Source organism: Apteryx rowi, unplaced genomic scaffold (assembly GCF_003343035.1).
Source record: "Apteryx rowi isolate R43461 unplaced genomic scaffold, aptRow1 scaffold_823, whole genome shotgun sequence".
Lineage (NCBI taxonomy): Eukaryota > Metazoa > Chordata > Aves > Apterygiformes > Apterygidae > Apteryx > Apteryx rowi.
This window is the reverse complement of record NW_020451120.1, coordinates 3,137-28,075: the sequence shown is the minus strand read 5'-3', so window position 1 is coordinate 28,075 and position 24,939 is coordinate 3,137. Positions and strand designations below refer to the sequence as shown.

The window sequence follows — 24,939 nt, the reverse complement described above, 5'->3', positions numbered from 1 at the left end:
GCTGTTGATAAGCTACCTCTGCAAATACTTGCCTTTGAGACGGTTATATTAGGATGGTTGTTTTAAAGGCAGTCTTTGGTTATTCAACAGTTCAGTTCTGAGGTGTGTTGTCATTACTGTTCTTCCATCAGAGGGCATTTCTTCAAGTGTATCTAGTGTTATTGTAGGCATTCTGGGCAGAAGCTATTTAACATGTTCCATAAAATGCAGAGGCAACTGACAAATTGGAAAATTTTTTTGCCTAGTTTTATCACGTACTAAAAATTGTCCTTTCAAAGGTGAGCTGAGATGAAAGATGCAGCTGGAAGATATCCTTGACCTAGGAGCCAGTGTTTTCCATCTTTTTTGTTTTTCAGAATGAGTTGAATATGCATTGAGCGTATGTGTGTTCCTAGCAGGGTCTCAAGTGCTCACAAAGGTTTGAGCTCGTTTGGGCTGGGTTTACCTACAGATGACAGGCAATGATAAGCTTCATGGCAGCTAGTGACAAAGGGGCAGAACAGACAAAAACTGTATGCCAGGTGGATACAGAGGATGACACAGCAGACTTAATGGCTGAGTAAAAAGAGCAAAAATCCCAGCTCTGCTTTTGCCTTGCAGGTGAAAACCTTTCTCTTAAAGCTGGAGGATGGTCATCTTCAGCCTGTCCATCTTCCCTAAGACTATTGAATAGTTGTTTCTGATTTTTCCCCCCTTTCTGTACTTATAGAAAACAACCTTCAGCTCTAGGCTTATGTTCAAATCCTGAAGTTTAGCTCTTGCAATCTAAATTAGACCTGCCCAGGGTGTTTGAGAGGTCAGTGCTCTTGGAGACTGCAGTGGAAACTTTTTGGAGAGAGTAGGGGAGAGCTGGAACAATGTCAGATTGTGTTGGGAAAAAGCTGCTCCACGTGGGATGCCTTCAAGGAGCAATTACAAAAATAACACTTGCTGTCAGCCGATAGAGAAGAGCAGTGAGTGGATAATAAATACAAAAATCTGCTTTTTGTTCCAGCATCTTAAGATATAAAGCTTTTCTATTAGTACTTTGCATGGAGAACAGCAATTTAAAACAGCCATTCTTCCAAACAGCTCAGAGGCCCTGGTGATACCAGAGCTACACTTTAAATTTTAATGTTGATAAGTCAGAGGTCTTTTTTTTTTTTTTTTTTTTTTTTTGTTATGTACTTTTACAAGCATTGAAAAACTTCTGGCCCATCAGAAGGGTGTGCACACATGTAGATCTTTCTCGCCATCTTTCATAGCTGCATGATAGGAAAGATGGTGTGATTCTTGTACAGAACATATGTTTTAAGGCTATCTGTTGAAATTCCAATGAATTTGAAGGCATTGTTCCAGGACTGATTTAGAACTAACAAGAAATGAGACATTATAGCTTTCCATACTTCTCTGAGAAATGTTGTTTTTGCATGTTGTTTGAAATGACCTTTTTTTTCCTTAATTGGCAAGTGACCTGTGAATCTGTTCCATATGAGCTGTTACACCTTGCAGAAATTTAAACTCGGTTTTAGTCTTTTCAGCATCATATTCTTGTCTCACAAACCACTGAATAGGTTTCTCTGACTAATGTTCAGAATCCTGAGGTCAGATTTGGCAAGCAAAAGGAGTAACCTGCCACCATGAAAAATTATTCCCAACGTGTTCTTCATTAAACTTTTGTTCCATATTCAGCTGTCACTGAAGGATTATGGTTTGCTGCTGAAGAATTAAAAAAAAATAATTTTACAGTGAAAATGGATTGTCAATAGTTCTGTCTTAAAACCCCTTGTAGTATCAAGATGGGCAATTTATTTTGTTTTACATGCTCATCTGTTTAGCAGTGCATGAATAGAAAATACCAGCTCTTTCCTTGCTAGCTTGCTGAAAACTGTGTATCCTTTCCTGTTGTCAGTTTAGGTTAGAAAGATCTTGTTTTTAAACCTCAGTCGAATGAAAGCAGAACTGATGTTTCCCCTGTCTTTCAGGAGATATTTTCATATACCTTAGTTCCAAAGTGCTCTCTGTTTTTTTAGCTAGAGAGTCCAGTTTCAGCTTGAAAAATATCGTATTGCATTCATTTACAATGCCTTTAATTCAGATGGATCTCAAAGACTCTTAATAGTATATTGCACAAACTGCTTTAACTTCAGCAATGCCTATCATTAAATGTAATCTGCCCATCAAGAGACTTGCATGCACTGGCCCTGCAAAGGGTAAAACCAGCAAATAAAAAAAAGAAGTGTTCAATTTAAGCTGCTGTGGGAATTTAAGCAGGCAGCATGTTCTGAGGAATTAATTTTGAATAAAGGCTGATCTGCCACCTACCTCTGTTGCTGGAGAGAGAGGTTTCTCCAGCTGGCAGCTCTAAGCAGGGCCCTGATTTAGGTAGTAAGAGTTGCTCTCTGGAAGGGAACTTGAGTGCCTCTCCTTTAACTATACTGCGAACCTAGTAAGAATAAATGCTTGTGCCTACAATTAATCTATGTGAATACCTCCGGTTAGTTGTGTAAGAAATTTGGCTATGGTATCATCTTGCATCTATTGCTGTAGGCCATTAGCAAGAAATCAGGATTTTGTTTGTTCAATTTTTAATTGCAAAAATAACATGAAGGAGATTGTACCTAAAAACATTTTTCTGTTGTTACCAGCAAAAATCAAAATTACAGAAAGACAGTTTCAGAATGATTATTTGTACAGGTGCTTGAGAAACAGCACAGTATTTTTGAGAGGCGGTATATTCTTTACACAATTTTTAGTCTGCTTTATCAGAATTAAATGCTTATGTTACCATATCGGGGCAAGCCGAGCATGCGTGGCATTCAGTGGCCTTAATATTTCAAAGTATAGAAATATATATACAAAATCAGCTCTTAGTTACTTTTCAAAAGGTAATAATTTGATAGCAGGAGAAAGATCATAGCATTACAAAGCCCTGGGTTAGTCCCAGTTTCTCCATGTTCTCCTTTTTCTAGCAGCTGGTGAGAGAAGACATAGCTCATACTAACGCCGTTGTTTTGTGCCAACATGCGTAGAATGGCAGGGCAGGAGAGAAACCCCAGAGGAGAAGAATCCCTCCAGGAAACATCTGGCCAGCTGTGCCTGCACTTGCATGAGGGATTCAGCTCATGGGCTTTCCAGCACAGCAGCTGTAGTCACCTCTGCCCTGGGAGCCCTTCCCAAATCACAGGGGGCGTGAGTGCTCCCAGCCTCATGGTGCTGGCCTTGGGATGCAGGCAGGGCGAGCTGCCGATCCACAGGTATCTTGTGCTTGTGGCGGCTGCCTTGCCCAGGGCGCAGTCCTGTAGTCAGCGCTAGCCTTCGCTCAAAGAACTGCAGTCCCAAATAAGAGCAATTGCGCATCACAGTTTAGTCTCGAAGCAGTCATGGTCTAGGTGACAGCAGCAAGGTTTGCCTCTGAAAATGACTGTAGCTGTGTGTAAAAAACAAACAAACAAAAAACAAACAAACAAAAAAACCTGTTCTAGGTAATGATGCTACAGCATCAGCTGAGCTGTTTGTGCAGACTTGAGCAATGATTGCTGGACCACCTTGCCCACACACGGGGACTGATTACTTTACTTCCTTACTTTACTTCTTCTCCCCCATAACAAACTAGTGCCATGTACCTAGATGGAATTTCAGCAACTGAGATGCGTCTCTGCCCCATTAGCATGCAAACTCTGGGTAAGTTCATCAGCTGTTTTTAGACAAGCAAGACTGAGAACATACATTAGTGATGATGCATATATCTGAAAGGCCATGAGTAAGAGTAAACCATATCAAGTACAAACATATTCTAAGAGAAAATTGCTGTCTTGGAGATTGGGCAGAGGAAGGGTCACTGAGTGTTTCGTAAGTTAGGTAGCTGAGATGCTTTTCTTGCTAGTTGTGCTGTAACAAACTGGGATGTGTGTACGTGAAAACCTTGCCACAACCACAGTGACTGGCTTTACTAGTTTACTGGATCTGTAGGTTCCTCCCCCCCCCCTTGCCTTGGCAGACAACTTCCAAACTGGAAGCGAAGGCTCATGGCTGCTGTAGCTTTCTGGCCAGCGAGCTGTCTGCGGCTGCTCTGCCCGAGGGCTTGCGTTGGGGGTGCTGGATATTGAGCCTGCGATTCGCAGGAAGCCTCAGACCAGGCAGTTCCTATGTACCCGCCGCTCCTGGGCTGAGCTAGGACCTCTGTCTCCAGCTCCTCTGGTGCCTGGCGTGCCCTAGCGATGCCGTGCGCGGGAGCCGGCGAGGCTCAGGCCGTGCTGTGTGCTCCTGGCTGATGCTGGTGGAGCCGGTTTGCTTCGTGCCACTGGGGAAGGCAGAGGGAGGCACAGCCAGCAGGTCGGGCAGTTGGCGGGGAGAGACCACATAGGAATTGGAGATGTGTGCACCCGAATGAGGAAATTAGGGGCTCGTCTAGAGGCAAGGGGRGGGCAGGGGAAGGGAGCAAATATCTCCTTGGGAACTCGAGAGCCGCAATATTGATGCGCAGCTGTCCCAAAGCGGTGCCAGTGCCCCCAGACCTGCTGTCTCCCCTAGTGCTGCCCCTGCCTTACGCCACAGGCAGGCAGTCCGCCAGGCACTGCCCCCTCAGCAGAAAGATGCTCCAGCCTTTGATGTCGAGTCCTGGCTCCGCGCCCTGCCAAGGGGTCCTGACAGTCTGGCTGTGGGATTATCTGCCAGCTCAGTGGGGCTCCGCGCTGGGCAGCATCGCTTCCTGCGGCACTGGGGAGCCCAGGGCAGGGATGAGACATGAGAGGGGAGCCTGGCGTCGTGTGTATGGCCCAGGTCCCCGTGCCATGCTTCACTCCTTCCTGTGCCCCACCACTTGGATCAGAGCACAGGTTGTCGCTGTCAGAGGCCTGGAGGTTGTCCGAGCACGATTCCTCTCCATCTGCTGCTCCCTCCTTACGACTCTCCCATTTTTAAACACAATTCTGCACCATCCCTCTCAAGTGTGTGCCCAATGCCTGGGGTTTCCACTGGAAAATAAAAGAAGAAGTAGGACCAGCTACAAAAAGAAAGTAAAAAAATCAGAGTGACATCAGAAAAAAGATATGTAGCAGAAACAGAATGGCAAATTCCACTGGTTAATTGAAGCTGTACTTTTACAGAGAATCGATCTCCCTTTTCATCAAGCAGTAAGAGAARAGAAAGCTGCTTGATACATCTTGTGATCAAGGAATTAAGCCATGCATCTCAGAAGCTAGCAGGAAGAGGAGAAAGCCAACACTCATTCAAAGCAGCAGCCACATCCAGAGAAGGAAACATTCACTTGAAAATAATTTTCTTTGATTATTAAAAATTACCATTCCAAGATGTCCAGTTCTCAGTAATTGTTGCATGTTGCATTCTGCCATAGTATACATAATAATTTATAAAAAATTGGCTCTTCATTTGTGCTGTTTGTTTATATGCATCAAATGCAGATAACTTCCTTCATGCTGTAGATTGGGAGTACTGACACTTGTACCACTGGCAGGGTTTTCCAGAGAACAGAACTTACCATAAAAAAAGGGCACAGCTCTAGTGCCATTCTGCACACAGGCTATAAAACCTCAGCAGTTAGCAGGCATTGCCTATCTATATGTATTTTTAGAAAAAGAATTTGAGGCTTCCTTCTACAGCTGAGGGCAACATAGTTTCATTCTAACCTGAAAGCATGACTGAAATTTGTTTATGAGCATCTTGCAGCTCCAGGCATGGGAGAATTAGCATGTGTGTTTCAAACCTGCTGATAGATTTTGTTTGTTTAGCTGTTGTCTCTGTGTGTGAAGCTCGAATGGTTTCCTTTGCAGAGGAGATGGCTGAGGTCTCGTTAAGGATATATAGAAACAGGGTGGGGGAAACTAAGCTTCTTCTCTGAGACCATGTTAATTTTTCCACAAGGAAAAGTGTTTTGCTGAAGTAGTGTGTTGGGATATTTCTTGTGTTATATTCTAATTACAGTAATTGTCTGAACTATCATTATAAGGGCTAATAGTGAGTAAGATTTTCTAGGACTATCACAGTTTCTGTGATGGAAGCATTTTATGGGATTGCATACTTAAAATGATCATTTTACCTGCTACTAAAATTCAACCACTTGTGGTATGAAAACACATAATGTGTTTTAGAAAAGCAATGTTACACAGTAATACTTCTGAAAAGTATAATAAATAACTACTTGTCTCTGATATACAGGGAATGTGATCAGACAGGAATGTCCTGAATTGAAACAATTGCTCTTAATAGAGAACTTCAAATACAACAAGCCTTTTGCAATTTTAAAGACTTTTTCTTTGCTTGTTTACTTAGTGAAGCTTACATTCCCTGTAGGAGTGAAATGCATTTTACCAAAAATATGCCTCTTCTCTCTTAGATTACAGAAGTTTGTGGAGCCAAACGTGTGGGTTATTTTGGTCCCGCTCAATTTTATATTGCTTTGAAGTTAATTGCAGCAGCACAGTCAGGGTTTCCAGTACGGATTGAGAGCATTAAGAATGGTGAGTAGCAAATTTTGCTTGCAAAGCTGTGCACTTGTTTCTTCCTTTCTTTAATGCTTTTAAACAGTCTGTTGTGGTAAACTTTTCTTCTAACTTGTTTATGAAGCAAAAATGTATTTTGGGGAATGGAGAAGGGCCAGTAGGTAATGTTACATTCTTCAAGTGACTGGTAGAAAATTATAGTGAATTACATGTATGGCAAAGCTGACATTACATCCCCCTCTATAAAAAGCATTGCCAAAGAAATGGGGTGAAAGACAGCTGCTCAGTGTTATGGATCCATTTCTTTGCCACCTTCAGCCTCTAATCTTAAAAGCTGTCCAGAGCTGGGGCTGATGGCTCCTTCTGGATTGAAGTAATGTTTTGGGGGTTGTGGGGAGCTCAGGGGTCTTTCTCTGCTGGGCAGCTTGCAATACTGACCTATTTTAGCAGATAATCCTACTGAAATAAACGGGCTATGGTGATAAAATCATAATGCTTTGTATTGGTATGTATGAAAACATGTTAGATGTGATTTAAAATGTTTTTTTTTTTTGTCACAAAGAATTGACACTAATATTAGATGTGCCATCCTGATGGAGAAAAATATTTCTTAAGAGTGCTTGTCAATGTCTAGTAGTGAACAGAGAAAGCAGGTCCCTTTAAGCTGTGAAACCTTAGTAGTGAGTAAATAGCATGAGGTAGATAGATACTTTTGCCTTGGTGATCCATGCTCTGCCTCAGCAGTGTTCGGATTTCACAGCAGATGGTTTTCCAGTTGTGATTCACCCTGAACAGGTTTGAACTCTTAGCTCCCATGTCGCAGGCAAGTATTTGAAGCATCGCATGAGGATGTGCTCTGGGTCACGGTGTTTGCCACCCTCCTGCTGAAGCCAGTAGCGCAAAGGACCATGAGATGAGAGAGAAGGTAGGAAAGGGAGGACCTACCCATAGCCTTGTAGTGAGGGCAGTGTTTGGCAGGTCACCCCTAGCAGGTGTTTTCATGTATGTTTTAAGGAGCAGGGAGCGGATTCCCAGGTCTGCCCCTTTCCAGCTGAAAGCTGGGCTTGGGCACATGCAGACCTGCATTAGTTAAGCTCCTTGTCCAAGCTCCTGCACTTGTGAAGCTCCCTGTGAAGTGGAGGTGATCCGATGTGGGTACCACGGGATGGTGAGTAGCCATCAGGAGAGTTTAAACCAGGAGTAAAACAGGCAGCCTGGATTTGTCTGTCATAGTTTTCCTTACAGACAGCTTGTTTTCTCTCTCTCTTGCACTGAGATTCTTTTTAGGGGTGCCACTGTTAATTTGAGAAGAAACAAACTACTCTAGAAATCTGAATTAAGTGAGATTTACTGGGTATGTTTTGTAAGTACAGCATCTGCAAATAATGCATGAATTTGAGTGAACAAGGATACTTCCAGTTCTTGTATTGATATCCTGCTTACTGACTGTTACTGAAGTGCTTCCAATGCTAATTACATTTTCTCTTGAAATATATTAGTGCTTTTAGAGTGGAATGAGTAACATGCAGCAGACTCGAATTGATTTCTTTTTCTTTCCCTTAGTAGTTGTAAGTGTAGATGATTACAGAGGTGATGTAGGGCTTTGCTTGATTTTGGAGCCTGCGTTCTGTTAATTTTAGTTGTATTGATCTTATAGGGTGACTGTGCACAAAAATAAAGGTTTCTAATAATATGATGTTTTCTCAAAATAATCCTGAATTGTCTTAAAGATGCATTTGCTTAGAAGTGTCATTCTTTTTTGTTCTGCAGAGCAGAGGCAAAGTGGGTTCTTTTGACACCATAGACTTGTCAGGCCTCGAAGTGATCTCTGAACCCTAGCATTTTTAATTTGTTCCTTATATGATGACTCTGCTGAGAATACCATGATCCTGACCTAAAGAATTCATTAGTCCCACAGCTTCTGTGGGAAACTATTCTTTTCATTTTAGACAACATTTCCAAGACAGGAAATGAGTTTGACACTTGCTTTAGTAATGCACACAAGGCTTATTTCTTTCTCTTTGCATTGAGAAAAGATGTATAGAACTAGTGAATGCAGCTTTGCATAGCATTCACATTTTTCACTAAGACATAAAATAATCACAAGAGTTCTACAGTTACAAATATTACAAAATATAAAAACTACTCTTTACTCTTCCATTGGTTTTGCGATATGATACTGCTTCAAAGACTTCTAATATACCCTAGACTCAGTTGAATTTTTCTTTCTTTTAATGAAGAATTGCCTCTGCCACGGTTTATGGCGCTGAAAAATGACAGTGAAATACGTTATGGGAATCCAGCAGAACTCCATGGAGTTAAATTTCAGGTTCCACATGCAACTTTGGAAAAAAATTCCTACAAAAGAACAGATGAAGGGGACAAACAGGTAACTGGCCTGTCTCCTTCAGGCCAATATATCATTATGCATACTCCTTTTGGGTCCAATCCTGTAAATGACTACACTCACATGAGCTTGTTCGGTTTTGCAGTACTATACTCGAGATGAACTCCCTACTTGCAAATAATACCCATCAGGACTGTGTGCTTATTTTGATGATCTCTCATACCGGTTGTATCCCTGAGAGGAATTTCTTTATATGAACTTGTATAAAATTATCAGCCCTGTAATATTCTGTAGAAGTTCTTTCAATGCTGTCCTCCTACTTATTTCTAGTGCAATTTCTTGGAGAAGGCAGGGCGAGGAGGAGCAAATAGAAATCCATCTGTTAAAGGGGGGAGATAAACAGGAAAGTGAATAATTTCCCATGGTAAGTGTAATCTTTAGTTGCTTCAGAAATGCTCAATTGAAAGAGAGGTGTTGAAATGAGGGAAAGCCCATTATGAGTCACTATTTAGGGGTTGAATAAGCCTACGACATTTTTTTCCTTCTAGTCTATCCCAGGTGTAATAGCAGAGTAGCCTAGAAGAAATCTCTTTTTCTTTTGTCCTCAGTGAAACATCCTACCAGTTTCTGCTGTTCTGAATTGCCAATTTAATAACGCTGTCAAAATGAGATTTGTTGCATGTATTTAGGAGAGTTGAGAGTGCTTATTCAAATAAAAGGGACTTCACAGAGCAAGCATTATTTGCATAATTTTTTTCCTAGGCCTGACACCTTCTTTTCTGGTACTGTATCAGGTCATGTTATGAATGCCTCGTGGCAGGCACTTTATCTTTCTGTAATGTGTGCATGCATTCATGACACTGCGTCAGTGTGAGTAACGACATTCCCAGCCTGAGGTTAGCCAACAGTAATGAGCTGATGACAAGATGTGTAAAGGAAATAACAGGATGAGGAAGAAGAGCACATACATCTATCTGTCTGTGTGTATTGACACTGAAGCAGAATGCTGCCATCAAACCTCTGGCTCCATCTAGGTTGTCTTTGTTGCAGTGTTTTCCTTTTATACAGTAAACTGTTTCAGGATTGCATCCTCCTCTTAAACAATCTCTGTAAGTCAGTGGAAGGAGAACACTCTAGAATAGATACCCAATAACACTTGCAAATCCACAGAGTGCTTAAAATACCAATTCAGAGATTTATTTATTTTTTGTGTTTTTTTTAATATGAAAAATGCTCACTCAAACAAAGAATGCATTCATGCCACTAAATGTGATATGTAAATTCAGAGATAGCCACTAACATTAAGCCTTTGACAAATACTTCAGGCATATTTGGAAGTAAAATGTCTTAAACTGTTAATTATAAAGCTTTGTTACGGCCTTGCCTTGCTTTACTCGTAAAAGAAGGCTCAATACCAAAGCCTGTCTTTACCATCTTTCTTTTTTTTTTTTTTTTAATAAGAATTTTCATGAAAATAAAGGGACTTGGGGAGTTGCTGTCTTTTAGTGTTCTTTGCCCATCAGGCTGTATGTGTTTGGATTGTCATGCAGAATTATTTTGTCATTTTATTGTCATCTCAAAATTCCATTTTCTGTTGATGTGTTTTTGAAATAGGAACACAAGTCTCCTCCGATGTCACCAATCTGTTCACCTCCTGCTTCTCCATCTAGTTACCAGAGAACATCCTTAAGTTATGGATATGGTAAATCAAGAAATGGGCTGGAGCAGCAGCATGGAGGTAGGATAAAAATTGGAATGCACGTGTTGCATTCAGTTCTCTCTCTTTCTCTCCCTCTCTCTCTCTCTCTCTCTCTCTCTTTTTAACAAGCTTCTAAATTTCAAATGCAACTAACAATCAGGCTAATGATTTCAAGTTTTAATTAGATGCATATTTTGGAAAATGATTCAATCATCTAATTCTGTTTTGCATAAAAGCTTTTCTTTCTGATTGTTCAATCTTGTCTTCCTGTTTGCTTTCTGGTAAATTAGGTAGATTTGTGTGTTACTGCTCAMAGATGAATGCTAATACCTAATTTTTGACAGGACTGTGTGCAGTATATTCCAATGAGGGAAAGTTTGTGAATATCCGTAGAGTGCATGATGCTTCTTGTTTAATTAGAGGAGAAGAAAAGCCTACTTCTGATCTCAGTAGCTGCTCTGTTACTTTTCAAATTTCCAGCAAACAAAGGTTTATTGTAAAGGATAATAATCTCTCTGGTTACATAACAAAAATAATAATAGGACATGAATATAAATGCAGTCCCATGATGTAACCTAGACAAAATAAACAGAAATAAAGCCCTGCAAAGATGTTTTGTTCATGATCTTGCTGCCATTAAAGTTGGTGGCAAAATCCTCTGACTTTAGTAAGAAGATAGTGTATATCTTAAGAGAACAGAAGCTTTTAGTGAACTTTTGGGGTAGAAGCCAGGTTTTACCAAGGGTTTAGAGCCCCTGTTACTGGTGAGGTGCCTTTCCTCTCCTAGTTGCAACAAAGATGCAAAGGTGACAAAGATGGTGGAGATTGTAGGCATCAGTATACCATCCTTCTGTCAAAGGGACTAGGAAGGCAAAAAAACTGCTATGAATTAGTTTGCAGTGAGTGAAGAGTGGAGTATGTTAGTCCTTTACCAGTTGTCCTTGTTTGCAAATGAGTGAGTAAACAGAGCAATAAAACATTTTGAAACTAATTACAGCCATGATAAAAATGTGCTTGAACCCAATCAAATGGCCTTCCAGTTAAAAATCATATTAGTGCTGATTCACAGCCCTTCACTTGTTGATTAGGTRAGCCATCGCTCACTCACATGCAGGTTTTTTTTCCACCTCGCCCTCAGCATAACTAATTAAAACAGTAATGTTTGACTTCTGAAATAAGCAACAGTGGTGAGATCGTCTTCTAATACGTCAACAGCAGAGGTTCTGCTCCAATGAACGGCACATGCTGCAGATAACATACACCCTGAAGAGCAATGCACTAAGACATGGGAGGTTATCGGGAATAGTGGTCTGTATTACCTGTAGAGCGCTGTACTGTTTTCTGGGCTTCTTTTCATGCTCTGTCAGGGTTACAGCTTTTTTGGTGTAGGGTTGTGTGGGGTTTGTTCGTGGTGGTGTTTTTTTCCATGGAATTCCTCATGGAATCAGAGGCTATGCAAAGTGAGTAGAGACAGGAGAATCCAACCTAGTTGGAGTGTCAGATTCTTCTAAAATTAATTATTCAACTGCTTGAATTTTTAAGGTGATAGAATCTGCAGGGGTAAGACACTACACTTAATTTAATCCTCAGTACTTTCTGGAAAATAAGAGCATAGAATTTTTCAACTCGGCACTAGATATCTTTCTGGAGAAATGTTTCAGTCAAATGTGTGTTAATTTTCTCAACAGAAGTAATGGGGTAAAATTTTATGACCTATGTAATACCAAACGTCCGACTAGGTGACCTAATGGTTCTTTCTGGCTTTAAAGTTAACCTGCCAGTCTTTTTGAAGATCAGTCAAAAGGGTAGGCCTGGAAACAACTGCATTTGTATATGTGCATGTAGTGATAGCTTCACAAAATTGATCTTTTTAGCCTGTTTTATACTGAAAGCATGATTTTGAAATTAGACAATGTGTCTTAGGAACATTCAAGGGTCAACCCTTTGTACTGCAACCCTGACTATGTACTAATGGGTTTTACTTTTTTCTTGATAGTTCTTGAAGTTTATCTTGATAGCAAACACATAGCCATGTGGCCTTGTACTTGCATTTCCTCTTTCAATACTTCTGTTTATTTCACAGCTTCCTTCCTGTGTTTTTTCTGAAATTAGAGCTGATTTGTACAGGACTAAAAATAGGTACCAATACAGGATAAGATCACATAGAAGGTGAGGGTGTTATGGATATAATTCTTAAGATCTTTCTGGGCTTAATAAAATTTTAAGCTTTCTTGTTACCACTTTTCATCAAGAGTCTCTTAAATTGCATCTGTCTAATGCAGTCTAAGTTTTTAGTGTTACATTTTAAATACTCTGGCAGCAGAAGTTTACTGCTCTGTAGGAGAGTTTGCAAGTGAGTTGCCTTTGTGTTTGTGTACTTGACCTATTTTTAAAACATTGTTCTTAAATAGGCATTATGTCACTGCTTACTATATTTGCTGCAGCGGAATGTGAGTGACTTATCTTAGCTAAAGAAGAAGCGATTGTTGCTTTTCTTCACTAACTTTACTTCAGATTATGAGATGTGCTGAGCCTCTTATTTTGCTTTTCAATTGAAATTCAGGGAGGAAGGAAGAGGCATGTATGGAAGATTAGTGATTTACTCTGATAACATTGTCAAAATAAGCTTGTCTGCAGCTCAGTTTAACTATTTCTTATTATTTGCAATGTTGTCTTCTGCTATGTAAGGCTAGAAATATATAAAATTTATAAATATATAAGCAGGCTGTATAAATATTTATTTCAACATTATGAGCAGTGATTTATGTCATCTAATAAGATAACAGGACGGTTCCTACCAGTAACGTCTAAAGAAGAGTGATGTGGTGTGGAAGACAAGCATGTAGCTGGAATTCTGTTGCAGAAGACAAAATGGGCTTTGATATGATGACATTAAGTTCACTGATGCTTGAGCTTGTAATATTTAGCTTTTGCTTTAGCCTAGTAGAACCTCATTTATTATCCTTTTATTTATTTATTTTAAATTCTGTAGCACCTTATGAAGTCAGACATTCTACTCACCAGCAAGATGGACCATCATCAGGGAATTATGGAGCCAAATCTGCATGTGCATGTTCAACTCTTAATCGGGTAATGAATTCCACATGTTTTTCTATAATAATACTACTAATAGAGCAATAGAGAAATTAAAAGAAAAAAAGGCAAAAGAATTCTCACTTCCAAAATAAAATGTGTTCTCAGTGGTAGTTTTAGATGAGAAACTGAAGCATGCTTTTTTTTTTTTTTAAGTACAGGAAAAAGAAAAAAGCAAAGCCGATGGGAAGGAAAAATTATAATTAATAATCCAATTAAATTGGTGAAGCTCAGTAAAATGAAAAGTACAAGCAAATAACATAGAAAAACTAGACTTGGAATCCTCAGTTCAAAAGTGAAAGAATGTTGAGTCTATCCTAGCAAAAGTAAAACATTTTCCTTTAAAATATGAGATTTCACTGAGATTGCAGCTTGATTTTGAATGTCATCTATAATACATGCACAGAATCCATGGTGTAATACCCAGCTTATTCAGTTCTGTTGCCCCAGTTTATTAGAAGGAGTCTCAAGCAGAACAAACCAAATGTCTGGACATTTGTTTGCTTTTTGTGAAATGGGTCCTATGTTTTCCTGCTGCCTGCAAAACCAGATCTTTCCAATACTCCAGTATGCCTGCTGTGCATTTACTGTGCAAATGGGTAGTTTTTCTTGAAAAAAATCATGCTGATTTACCAGCAGAACTCTCTTGTCTCCCCAACTCCTTGGATTGTTTAAAAAACAACATTTTTTATGGCTGTGCACTCCCTTTTTTTCTGCCTTCTACCACCAGAGCAAGATGAGGCATGGATTAGTTGTTTAGGAGTTGGGACTGTTGGTGTGGGAAGGTTTGTTTGTTTGTTTGTTTGTTTGTTTTTAATTCTGACAGTTTTTCCTACCCTACACAGACATCTATTTAGCAATCAATGAACACAGCTCCTGTAAAAATTATTCATTGCTTGTATGCTGACATATTGATGAAGTTGTATTTTCAAATTTTCCTCAAATTTGGTCAAACACAGTGCGCTGTAATTCCAATTTATAATAGCTCATTTATGCATCAGAGTCATTCTGCAACAGAAGTGGTACACATCTACCAAGACCTGCATGATAACCAAAGAATAATTTTAAGTCTCTTTCTAAAGCTTGCCAAATATCTTCATGCTTAATAGGAAGAGGGTTTGACAGCAACACACTTGCAACTGGAACAGAATAGGTTGACTTATAATATATGCCATTTGTGCCTTGTTCTATTACTTGCGTTCTATTTAAACTTTATTGGAGAATTAAGATTATACTTGCTTGCACAGCTGACTTGAGTAAGTTCAAAAACTCTTGTTTTAGTACTTAAAACCCATTTTTCAGGTGGAGCAATTACGAAAAGTGTCCTAGCCACTGAGCTAAAGTAGGAGTGGGAGAGCTGTGGAATGGACAGTGTCATGAGGACCCCCATGCCCTGGGGTGAGCCTTGAACTTCTTGTAGAGGCAGAACAATGTACCCAGAGAACGAGACCTGCTCTGCCTCCTTTTAGTTTGCTTCAGTTTTAACTTCCAAGAGAAACATACTGAAATGCAGTTTCTTTCTTCCAAGTATGCCTTTTTATACAGGGTATAGTAATACTTTATTATTCTTGGAAATACTAAGTGTCTGAAAAGTATATGCATCTTACCCCTAGCATATCTAACAGGAAGAATTTTAGGGAAGGCTGGGTTATGTTTGGGAGAGACTGACAACTCTGCCTGTTCAAATGACCAAGCCAAAAAAATAAAATAAAAGAAATCAAAATAGTCTGCTGTGCCTCTTTTCCCTTTCCATAGGTCTTATGGACTGTGAATTCATTTCTAAAGGTTGCACCTCTGAGTGTAAGGAAATTCTCCTTTCCTGCTCCTCCTCCATTAAGAATAGCAGTTCTGGAACAGGGCCGAAACAGGTTCCCCTCTTGGAGAGTTCACGCAGTGACACAGCCAGTAATGGCAAAGCTGATGTTACCAAAGGACAGGCGTGGTGGGTGCTCATAATAGCACTGCTGCTGCCAGTGAAGCAGCGGCTTTCGGGTGGCGTAGGCGCACAGAGGTTCTTTAAGGCAGTCAGTTGTCTTTGTGGCATGGTGCGAGGCAGACTTGAGCCGTGGCACAAAACTCTGAAATACTCCAGTCACTTCTTCAGAGTCCAGCTTTAATGAAACAATACTGAACACCAAAGTATTTCTAACAAAAAGCTACGTATCAGAATAGTAGAAAAACCTGTTCTTTTGAGTAATTTTAAGGAAGATTTTTTGCACAGCCATTTTCTATCAAGATGGCTCAGTTTGTACCAGTCATTTTCTTACAAGTTCTCCTGTGTGGTTAACAGTGGTGAATCTCCTTCAGTATAGGCGATTTTGAAGGAATATGTGGAGATCAGATCAGCTGCTGACATTTTTAGGCACTGACTTCTCTAACAGTGCGAAAGGCAAAGCTGAAAGTGCTAGTGATTAAAATTCTGATGTCATTAGTGACTTGTGCAGATAATCTCTATTCCAGGGGCAGCAGTGGCGGAGAATTTTAAGACTCAGAAATAACCAGGCTGATTAACGTAGCTGTATGCTTGTCACTGACATTACTTTCATATGGCTCAAAATTTCCTTTTCCCCCAGTCTCATTTCACTGTTTCGAGGGTAAAAATCTTGTCATATAGGTGTCAATTCTGTTTACATTCCGGAGTTACATGAAAGGACTAAAGAATATAGCTATATATTCACTATTGTGCAAACCTTTGAAATGAAATTTTCTAGAGTTCCTTTATAGAAAAAAGGTACAGCTTTCCTAATAGTTTTGAATTACTTGTATTATACTGAACAGATTTACCTTTTTAATAAAAATAAGGGAGAGCTTTTCCTAAATAAATAAGATTCAGGGACTCTGTACCTTTTTACTAGTGCCTAGCACCCCATACCCATAATAAAATGTCACCTGAGCCACAGGAAAAGATCCACAGATAATGTCACGTAATTTGTGCTAACTTGAAATGAAATAGGATGCATTTGTGCACTACTTTGAAATGAAATTTAATTTACAGCTTTATGATGTTGCCCGTTTCAGCAATCTTTTGATCTATTTCAAAACCAGTGTTTTGTGTTTGATTCTTAGAAAATTGACAGGTACATCAGAGAAACATTTCAAAGTTGGTTGAAGTGTGGTTATTGTTCATTCTTGCCCTCCCTCTTTAAGCATGTTTGTCATTCAGGCCAAAAACATCTTAAATATTAAGTCATTCCAGTTTAACAAAGACACTAACTACACTGGCAGCCCTCTTCTGGACGCTACCACCCAACTTGCCAAACATGCAAACCACCCTTAAACAGGACAATCTAAAAGCAAATAAACAGATAAATAAAATGTCCTTTTCCTCCAGAATGTTTTGTTTCCTGAAGCAGAGTTCCTACGAAAACTGGGGGAAGTGACAAAGAGTCAAGGGGGTCCCTGGGATTATGTGCGTCTCTCTGGCTCCGTGTAACATGAGCCAAGTTAGCTGAGCGAGCTGAGAATCTAGAAGCAGTGTAGCTCCGTAATTACAACACCACTCCTAGACTAAATATGCAGTTTCTTAGCAGAGCTAAATATTTCATGTGCTATGCTGCATAAATGTAGCTTTAGGTCCTTTACAAGTGCTATCCATTTTAAGCGTACAGTGTTCAGTTCAGGGTTGTTGTGCAYGGCAGCCTGAAACCCCCAAATGAATCCAGAGGTAATAAGGTATGACTTTGAGTTTCCTTTTTGCTATCAGAAGTAGTAAGATTTCCTTTTTCTTTTAGTTTCTGTCATGTAAAGCTTRCTTTAGCTGTCTGGCCAGAGGTACCTAACATTAGCCTCAGCTTTAGAAGATAAGTAATGAGACAGTAGTCAGCGTGGCCCTTTCTGCCAGTCATCTTTTTAAAAAATGTGTCTGCTAATAGAGCAGAGCGAATTGGGTTGCTTGAGGTGTCCCGTGCCCTTCTGGCCCCTTCGGCCCCCCGGCTGGGCAGATACCAGTGGCTCTTCCTTCAGTCTCTTTCAGCAGAGCGGGAGCCGCTGGACAGCAGCGCCCATTACGCAGACGACCCCTGGAGAATAACTGAGGAGCAGCGAGACTATTATGTCAACCAGTTCCGGTCCCTGCAGCCTGACTTGAACTCCTTCATTTCAGGTAATATTTACCAAATAATCCAAATGTTGCTTTCTGTTACACATTGCCATCCCATTGCCTTCATGCATTTACACAGATGTAATTGATGGAGATTAAAAAAGAAAGCATTAGTGATGATGCAGATGAGGTTCCTTCTCTTGGTTAAGCTGCCTGTAGAGCTAAGGGAAAAAGACATGAAAATTGTGACTTGTCACTAAAACAAAGTGATATCTATTTCCAGTGCATTATTTGATTCTGTTGAGAGAGAAAACATCATTGCTGTTCAGACTTGAGGCAGCACTCTGAATGTTCAGTCATCACATCAGGAAAATATTTGCATTTAAGAGAGAAGTATAGCTGTTCAATAAAATTGAAATAAACCCTGTCACTCTGCGGGACAGTATTTGTGGATCACACCTGCAGTGTGCTGAGCTGAAAAAATTTAGACTTCCCAACAGAAATGTGGCAGCACCAACGTGATGGAAGTTAAGCACATAGTTAACTGCTCTGTGTGGTCAAGCCTGAGTGTTTATGGCTCTGAGGGACTGAGACTTTGCCCTGGAGGTGGTTAATAGCAAATCTTGGAGAGCACACGCCTGGTAAAAAATATTTTAACAGCATATCAAGATTACATTTTCATCCTGAACAGGCAGATCAGACTGCTTGTGAGAGGAATCATTGTAGGTACTGACAGTTTGGCAAGGAAGAAGTCACAGACTTTAAACTGAGGCAGCTTTACTAAGCCCTGCTGTATTACTGCTCTTCAGCACTATCTGGGTTTCAGGAGGTTCTGCTCTGGCCAAAAGTTTAAATAAATTACTTGATGCTGACAGAAATTAGTATTTCACCATTTTTTTTGCCTCAGTTCAGTCTTTTCCATATGGTTTGCCTGAGAGAAGAGAAAATGGTGATTCAATGATACTGTATTTCCCCACACGCATGTACATATCTCTGTGTGTGCATGTATATATGCATTTTCATATGCATATGTAGCCTCTCTGGGAGCTATGCGTTTTGCTTCCTGATGATCAAGTTTCTCAGGCAGTCATTGCACATCCAGAGTTACTACTCATAAATGGTAAGTTCTAGCTTCCACAACACCCTAAAACAATTAAGTTGTAGAAATCCTTGCTCTGTGCTGATAAAGATGCTAGAAGTTTGTCTAGGTTTACAAAGTAATTTAACAAATCTGTGATAGAAAATGCATCAGATGTTACTGAATATTTAAATGTAATCTCTGGCTTGAGAAGTTCACGAGTCACAAATAGTCGGAGGTTGGGAGGATATTCTGGAGCTGTGTTATTATACAACTTTGTCATGGTCCTGTTGTCTTCTGTAGGCATTCAAGGTTTGGAGACAAGATGATAGGCTAGATGGATCTTGGTCGTGTCCCAGTTATGGCTTTTCTTGTGCACTGCAGTGGGTGATCTTATACAAGTGTGCAAAGGAAAGAGGAGTATAGACCTAGAAGTCTGTGTGTTACATTGCCTTACGTTTTGTAAGCCCGTATCCAGGAAGACCTTCCTGGCTATAAGGAAACTTGTGCTACCACTCTAGCTTGCTCGTGTGAGATAGTGAAATAGTGAATTTGTTAGCTAGGAAAAGAATGAGAGGGGATCCTTGCTAGGATGACAGTAGCTATGTGCTCCTGAATCTCCTCTGTTTTTCTTTCATGGTGTTTTGGTCACTGCAAGGGAAAGTCACTGCTGAAGCAGCAGCGTGGGAGAGCAATATAGGACACCACAGCACTGCACTGCCACACACATGGCTTCTGGGTGAAACGGAGCCTTTAGTGTCCAGTTTCTCATTATTGGTGACATACTAATTATGCTGGTTAGGATCAGTAGTACTGGAGCATGTTTTCCTTTATTTTTCCCATATGGAGGGAATAGAGAAATGAGGTCAACAGCTCTGTCTGGCTTTCTCTGTCACTTACTCACTGAGGGACGAATGATCCAACAGCTGTATTAGCATGCAGTTAATCAGAGAGTCTGTTGGATGCAAAGTAACCAGCTGCTTCTAGTGCAGCAGCCTCAGCCAAATGTAAATAATTGGAGAATCAATTTTAAATAGTTGATAAGGCTCCGTTTCCCAACAGGTTCCGTGGCAAAGAATTTCTTCACAAAATCAAAACTTCCCATTCCAGAGCTTTCTCACATCTGGTAAGTACTGTAATAGCATTTGGGATGTGTACCTTGTTTTTTAAAATATATTTAATTCAAGAGTACTTGTTAAATTTTTAAAAAGCATCTTTAATTATAATTATTGCTCTTATCTCCAGAATCACTCTGTGGCCCAAGCAGCAGGGTGCACATTGATCTTCCTGACACGCATGTTTTCTGTAGGGTTGTTTGCCTGCTCAGCAGGACTGGGAGGATTTGAACAGCAATATAAATGAGAGATGTTCTTATGCGTATTATAAGCAAGATCATTAGCTCAATAAACTGACATTTTTCATGAAATGTAGAGGAAAAGCACACTTGGAATGTTTTAAATGTGTTGTTGGCTTTATGTTTCTGTCTGTGTTTTGTCAGATGAGGCCTAATTAATATCTAATTTTTAATAAGTGCAACTACATAATTCATCAGTGTTTTTCTAATGAACCACACTTACTTTTAATGAGCTTCTTTAGAAACAATTGTAGATGGAACTGTACTCAATAAAATTTGACAAGGRTGCTATTCTATTGTCATAAACAACATAGTGCTTTGTAGTTCAGTGTCATCCTTGTATGTAGATATGAAGAACAAACGCTTTTAAACATTGATCAAAAATGCTGACAGTTTTTACTCTACTTCTATATACTTTTATGAAGGTAGATGTGAAGAAAAGCTTGCAAGAGCCTAAACATCTGTTGGGGTCAAAGAATATGTCTGGAATCTTTTCAAAGCGCGTTGTGAGTCACGAAAATAAAAAACTGAAGAAACATTCTGTTGGGGGAAGTGAATATTGGAATTTAATTTAAAATTTATTTAAGAAAAATGAGTTAATCCAATACAAAAACAAACTCATTTTATTTACATTGCTGACACAAATTGTTCTCTGCACAAAATTTAAAGAAAAGCATTAAAATTTTGTGGTGATGTGTTTTTATCAGGTTGTGTCTCTGTTAAACAAATGGGGTATTTCAGTCTTTGTAACTATGACCTCAACAGATTGAAAAATGCTCATTACTTTCAAAGAATAGGAAGTTRTGTGTTCATTTATTATTAGCCCAATGATTAAAATTAATACTTACTTTTTGCAGAAGAGTTAGCTTATAAAACTGAATTCTTGAATTTCTGAAATCCAGTTCTATTGTTTGAGAAGCATCCTAGAATTAAGCGGAGAGCAGCTTTAATGAGCAGTTTAACAATAATGTTTAAACTTGTAACAAACACTAATTTATCTCCTTAGTTTTTGTGGCCAGTCAACACCGCTGATTAAAAGTTTGCTGAAGTCCATTTTTATTTTTTTCTGCTCGAACTGGTTTAAGATCCTGCATGAATTAGCCCAAACTGCTTCAACCCACTGGAAAGTCAATTTCACCCTTGGAATTACAGGATATGTATTTCATGCTACAGTGTATACTATTGTATTGTGTAATATGATATATAACAAAAAAGTGCTTTATTAACAAAGGAAAAAACCTGCAAAATTAGCTTGCTTCATTTTCCCAGGGCAAATGTATAAAAATTCATGTTCCCATGTCTTTGGGAATTGTTAGACTTGAGCATCAGTGACAGAGAGGCTTGTCTTGTACCGAAATTAAAATAACTCTTTTGAAAGTCTCATTTCTGTATCTTCTGTGATTGCACACGTGTGTTTCACTGAAGTTATGCCTTGGAGAATGTGTGAATGTCGTGTCCGCAGGGAACTGAGCGACGTAGACTGCGATGGAGCGCTGACGCTTGCAGAGTTTTGTGCAGCTTTCCACCTCGTCGTTGCTAGGAAGAACGGTTACCAACTGCCGGAGACGCTGCCGGAGACGCTGCTGCCTGACTACCTTCAAGCAGGTGAGYTTGTCATATTCCTGTAGCCGTCCCAGAAATGCTACGTGTATGGAAAACAGATTTTTATTTCTAAGTTGCAGGTAGAGTTGAAGGGTAAACTGATTAATTGCTCTCCTGTTGCTTTTTAAAACATGAGTTTTTTAATGTGTTTGCAAGGTGATTGCTGAAGAAGGAATRTGTAAAAGCATAAAAGAGCGATGCAAAATGTAGCAGTTACCTGCCTCCTAATGTCTGTTCCTTTGCTCCAGTGCACTTCAGGTGTCATTCTGGCTAAAGTGGCAGATGATTGCCTGCAGCAAAGATGATCTAACAAGGCGTACATGGCTCTTAGCTCTTGTGATGATTTTCCCATATGTATCTGTCTCTTGAAGATGTGTTGAAAATGATACTGTCCTGCTTTGGAACTTATTATGCTAATTTATTTTGTTGGATGCAATTACCAGTTCTGTCAAAGGTTGAATTTTTTTATAACTCATTTTCTGTGATCGACAACTTCTGCTATAAATAATTTGTAGTAATGACAGGGGATTACAACAGTTTGTGTTGAACAAGGGTAAATTAATCCAAAATAGAACATACCTCAGTAACAATGTGCAGTGAAAGACATGCCCTTTCATTTGTTCTTTTCAGTTACGTCTCTTGTAATTATACATGAACATTGAAATGTATTCTGTTCCATTTAAAAAATGTGCATGACTTTCTAGGGCAAGGAGCATTAATCACAGATGATAATTACAGTGCTAAGGGRTAATATTTAAGACCTAATAAAATCTCCATTAAATTTGATGGCACTGAATATATTAAAAGACAGGAGAAGAGCAAATCAAGCTGTAGTCAGGAAAATTAAATGTTCACCCTGTATCAGATTACTGAAGTAATTTCTATTGGAGTCAAGTTCCCTATAATCTACTGTCTTCATATCCAAGAGGAGAAGCTCCCTTAAAACTTACAGCACCAAATCATCCTCACTTTTAGCCTCTCTAATTATACTCCGCAGTCATAATTCCAACCACCCTTTTCCCCCCATGACCACCACTTTGTTCACTAGTCTCCCTCCTGTTCTCATCATAAATTAGACTGTAAGCTCCTCCGTGCAGGTTCTTGTCTTCCTGTGAAGACACACCAACAAGAACAAGTATACATTAAGCCTTTTAGTATAAAACTACAATGGAAATAAGTATTAACAGTAATAAGGAATCATAATGTCAACAAAAGGAAGAGCATGATAAGCTCTGGTTGTTCCCTGGGAGTCCCCTTTTCCCATAATTTGCCCTTTTCAGCACTAGAGCCTTTCTCATTTTCTTGTATAGTTATTGTTTCACGTGTTGCACACAACCAAATACTTTGAGCTGATGTCTGTGCAAGAGCTAAAGGGACTGCTCTGTTGGTTCTAGGCACACTAGCTGCTCAACTACTATGTTGCTTCGAATGGTTTAAGGGTCTGAAAATGTRTCATTGTGCTGCCTAGTCAAGATTCAGAAATCTGTCCTTTGAAAGACTTGCATAATAAAAAGCAGAACATCTCAACACCTTATAACACAGCGAATCACAAAAAGAGAAGAGTCCTGGTTGTACCAACTTCTGAAATGAAAGCAACAGTACGCAAATCAGCATGTGCTTATCTAAACAGAAGGTTCTTTTTTCGTGTAAGAAGTCCTAACCATAATTTGATGTAACTTCTGTGAAACTTAGATTTTATTTGGCTGATTAGGAATATGAAGAAGATTACTGGAAATTGTTTTTCAGTAGGTTGTTATATAAAGTTCTGAATGAGGCAGACTGGTTCATTCTTTAATTTGGCTCAAGCAAAATATTTGCTTCTGATAAGAGTGTTAAAGCTTCAAATAAAGTGACTTGGAGCATAAGACAGAGCACTTTAGAATGAATTAATCTTGCTAGTTTTATGGCCTGTTCTGTAACTCTGCAAGTGCAGAGTCAAACTGTATTCTGGCAGGGCTCCATTGAGAATTTGACCCATTGTTTTCTCTGAAAGTTTTTCTCAAAACAAATTTTAAAAATCCGGAAAGCTTTGTCCTGCACATAACCCACTGTACTTTAAATTAAGACAGATTTACAACAGCTTAATTTGTTCGGGTGAACCAGATGCTAGCTAAAGATCAATATTGGACTTGAGAACTGGTTATTCTGCATTTCAATACACTGATCTTAAATATTGATCTGGCTTTCCAGCTGTTAAGATAGATTTGTCTCAGAGGAACTAATCCCAGAGTGATATGAGCTGAAGGACCTGATCATACGGAATAGAAACATTGGTGTTGAGAGTATTACTGTCAAAGGTTGCAGAGTTGATCTTTTTTTTTTTTTCCTGCTCTCAGTCCTGTTTAGTTAAAGAATACCAAAGATGCTGCATACTGCAGCAACTACTGTAYTTAGTGTGTTTGGTTTTTACTGGCCTTCCGTTTTAGTGTATAATGTAGATTCTACTATACTTTCCAGTTATTTGAAGTTCCAAAAATTGGAATTGAAGATTTGGTAAGTACCTTTGTCATTCATAAAACAGCAAGATGTAAACTATAAAGTCAACTAAGCTGATACTGGCCTGCATGGAGGAAAAGCACAAATAACATTTAGTTGTTTTGGAGTTAATGTTTATTAAGAACCACTTCTCCCAAATTTGACAATTACTTCTACAACAGAAGTTATATTTGTTGTCTCTTTAATGACCCCTGCTCCAAAATGCGAGCTATAAGGATTTTTTCACAATGTTTGTCACCCATGGCTTATAGGTCAGTTTTACTATAAAGAGGTGAAGGGTGAAATAATGATGGCACAGTGTTTTTAAAAGTGTGTATTAAAGCGTGTAACCAAAGACTTGGCATGTCTTTCTGTTTCTTTTTTCTTTCCCTTCCAGCTTCTTTGAAGCCTTTGCATGACTGCACGCTATTTGATTCTTATTCTGAGTCATTGCCAGGCAATCAACAGACTCGGGACTTTAATCGGACAGAGGTAAGAATGTGTAAGAAGGGTAGTTATGTTACAGAATTCAGAGCAATAGACACACTTAACAATGTGGTATGCGTAGCAGCAGAACTGTGAGTCTTTAAGAGGACTGTTAGTCTCTAAGTTAACCTCGAAGCCATCTCCAAGCCCTCTCTTAGCAATTCTTTCAGTGAGTGGAAAGGGCTGACAGGTATTTTTCAAAACATATTTCTGAGTAACAGGGTTTACACTAGTCGTCTAGGGACTCCAACCTGGCATGTTGTTGGAGTCTGCGCAGAGGAATAAACCTTAACTGTTCATGTCCTGTTGTGCAGCACTTGGTCCTG

General features: G+C 39.4%; 1 protein-coding gene across 1 annotated transcript in view; it reads left to right on the top strand.

The window, feature by feature from the left end:
• REPS2 (RALBP1 associated Eps domain containing 2) overlaps positions 1-24,619 on the top strand; it is a gene marked incomplete at its 3' end in the record, with an annotated part of 88,262 nt that extends 63,643 nt beyond the window's left edge. Inside the window, exons 4-11 of the mRNA XM_026089622.1 lie at positions 6,335-6,458; positions 8,681-8,829; positions 10,402-10,525; positions 13,479-13,576; positions 17,543-17,681; positions 19,759-19,822; positions 21,513-21,655; positions 24,525-24,619. Of these exons, the coding sequence (XP_025945407.1) occupies positions 6,335-6,458; positions 8,681-8,829; positions 10,402-10,525; positions 13,479-13,576; positions 17,543-17,681; positions 19,759-19,822; positions 21,513-21,655; positions 24,525-24,619 (936 nt within the window). The remainder of the gene's footprint in view (positions 1-6,334; positions 6,459-8,680; positions 8,830-10,401; positions 10,526-13,478; positions 13,577-17,542; positions 17,682-19,758; positions 19,823-21,512; positions 21,656-24,524) is intronic.
• Between the last annotated feature and the right edge of the window lie 320 nt (positions 24,620-24,939).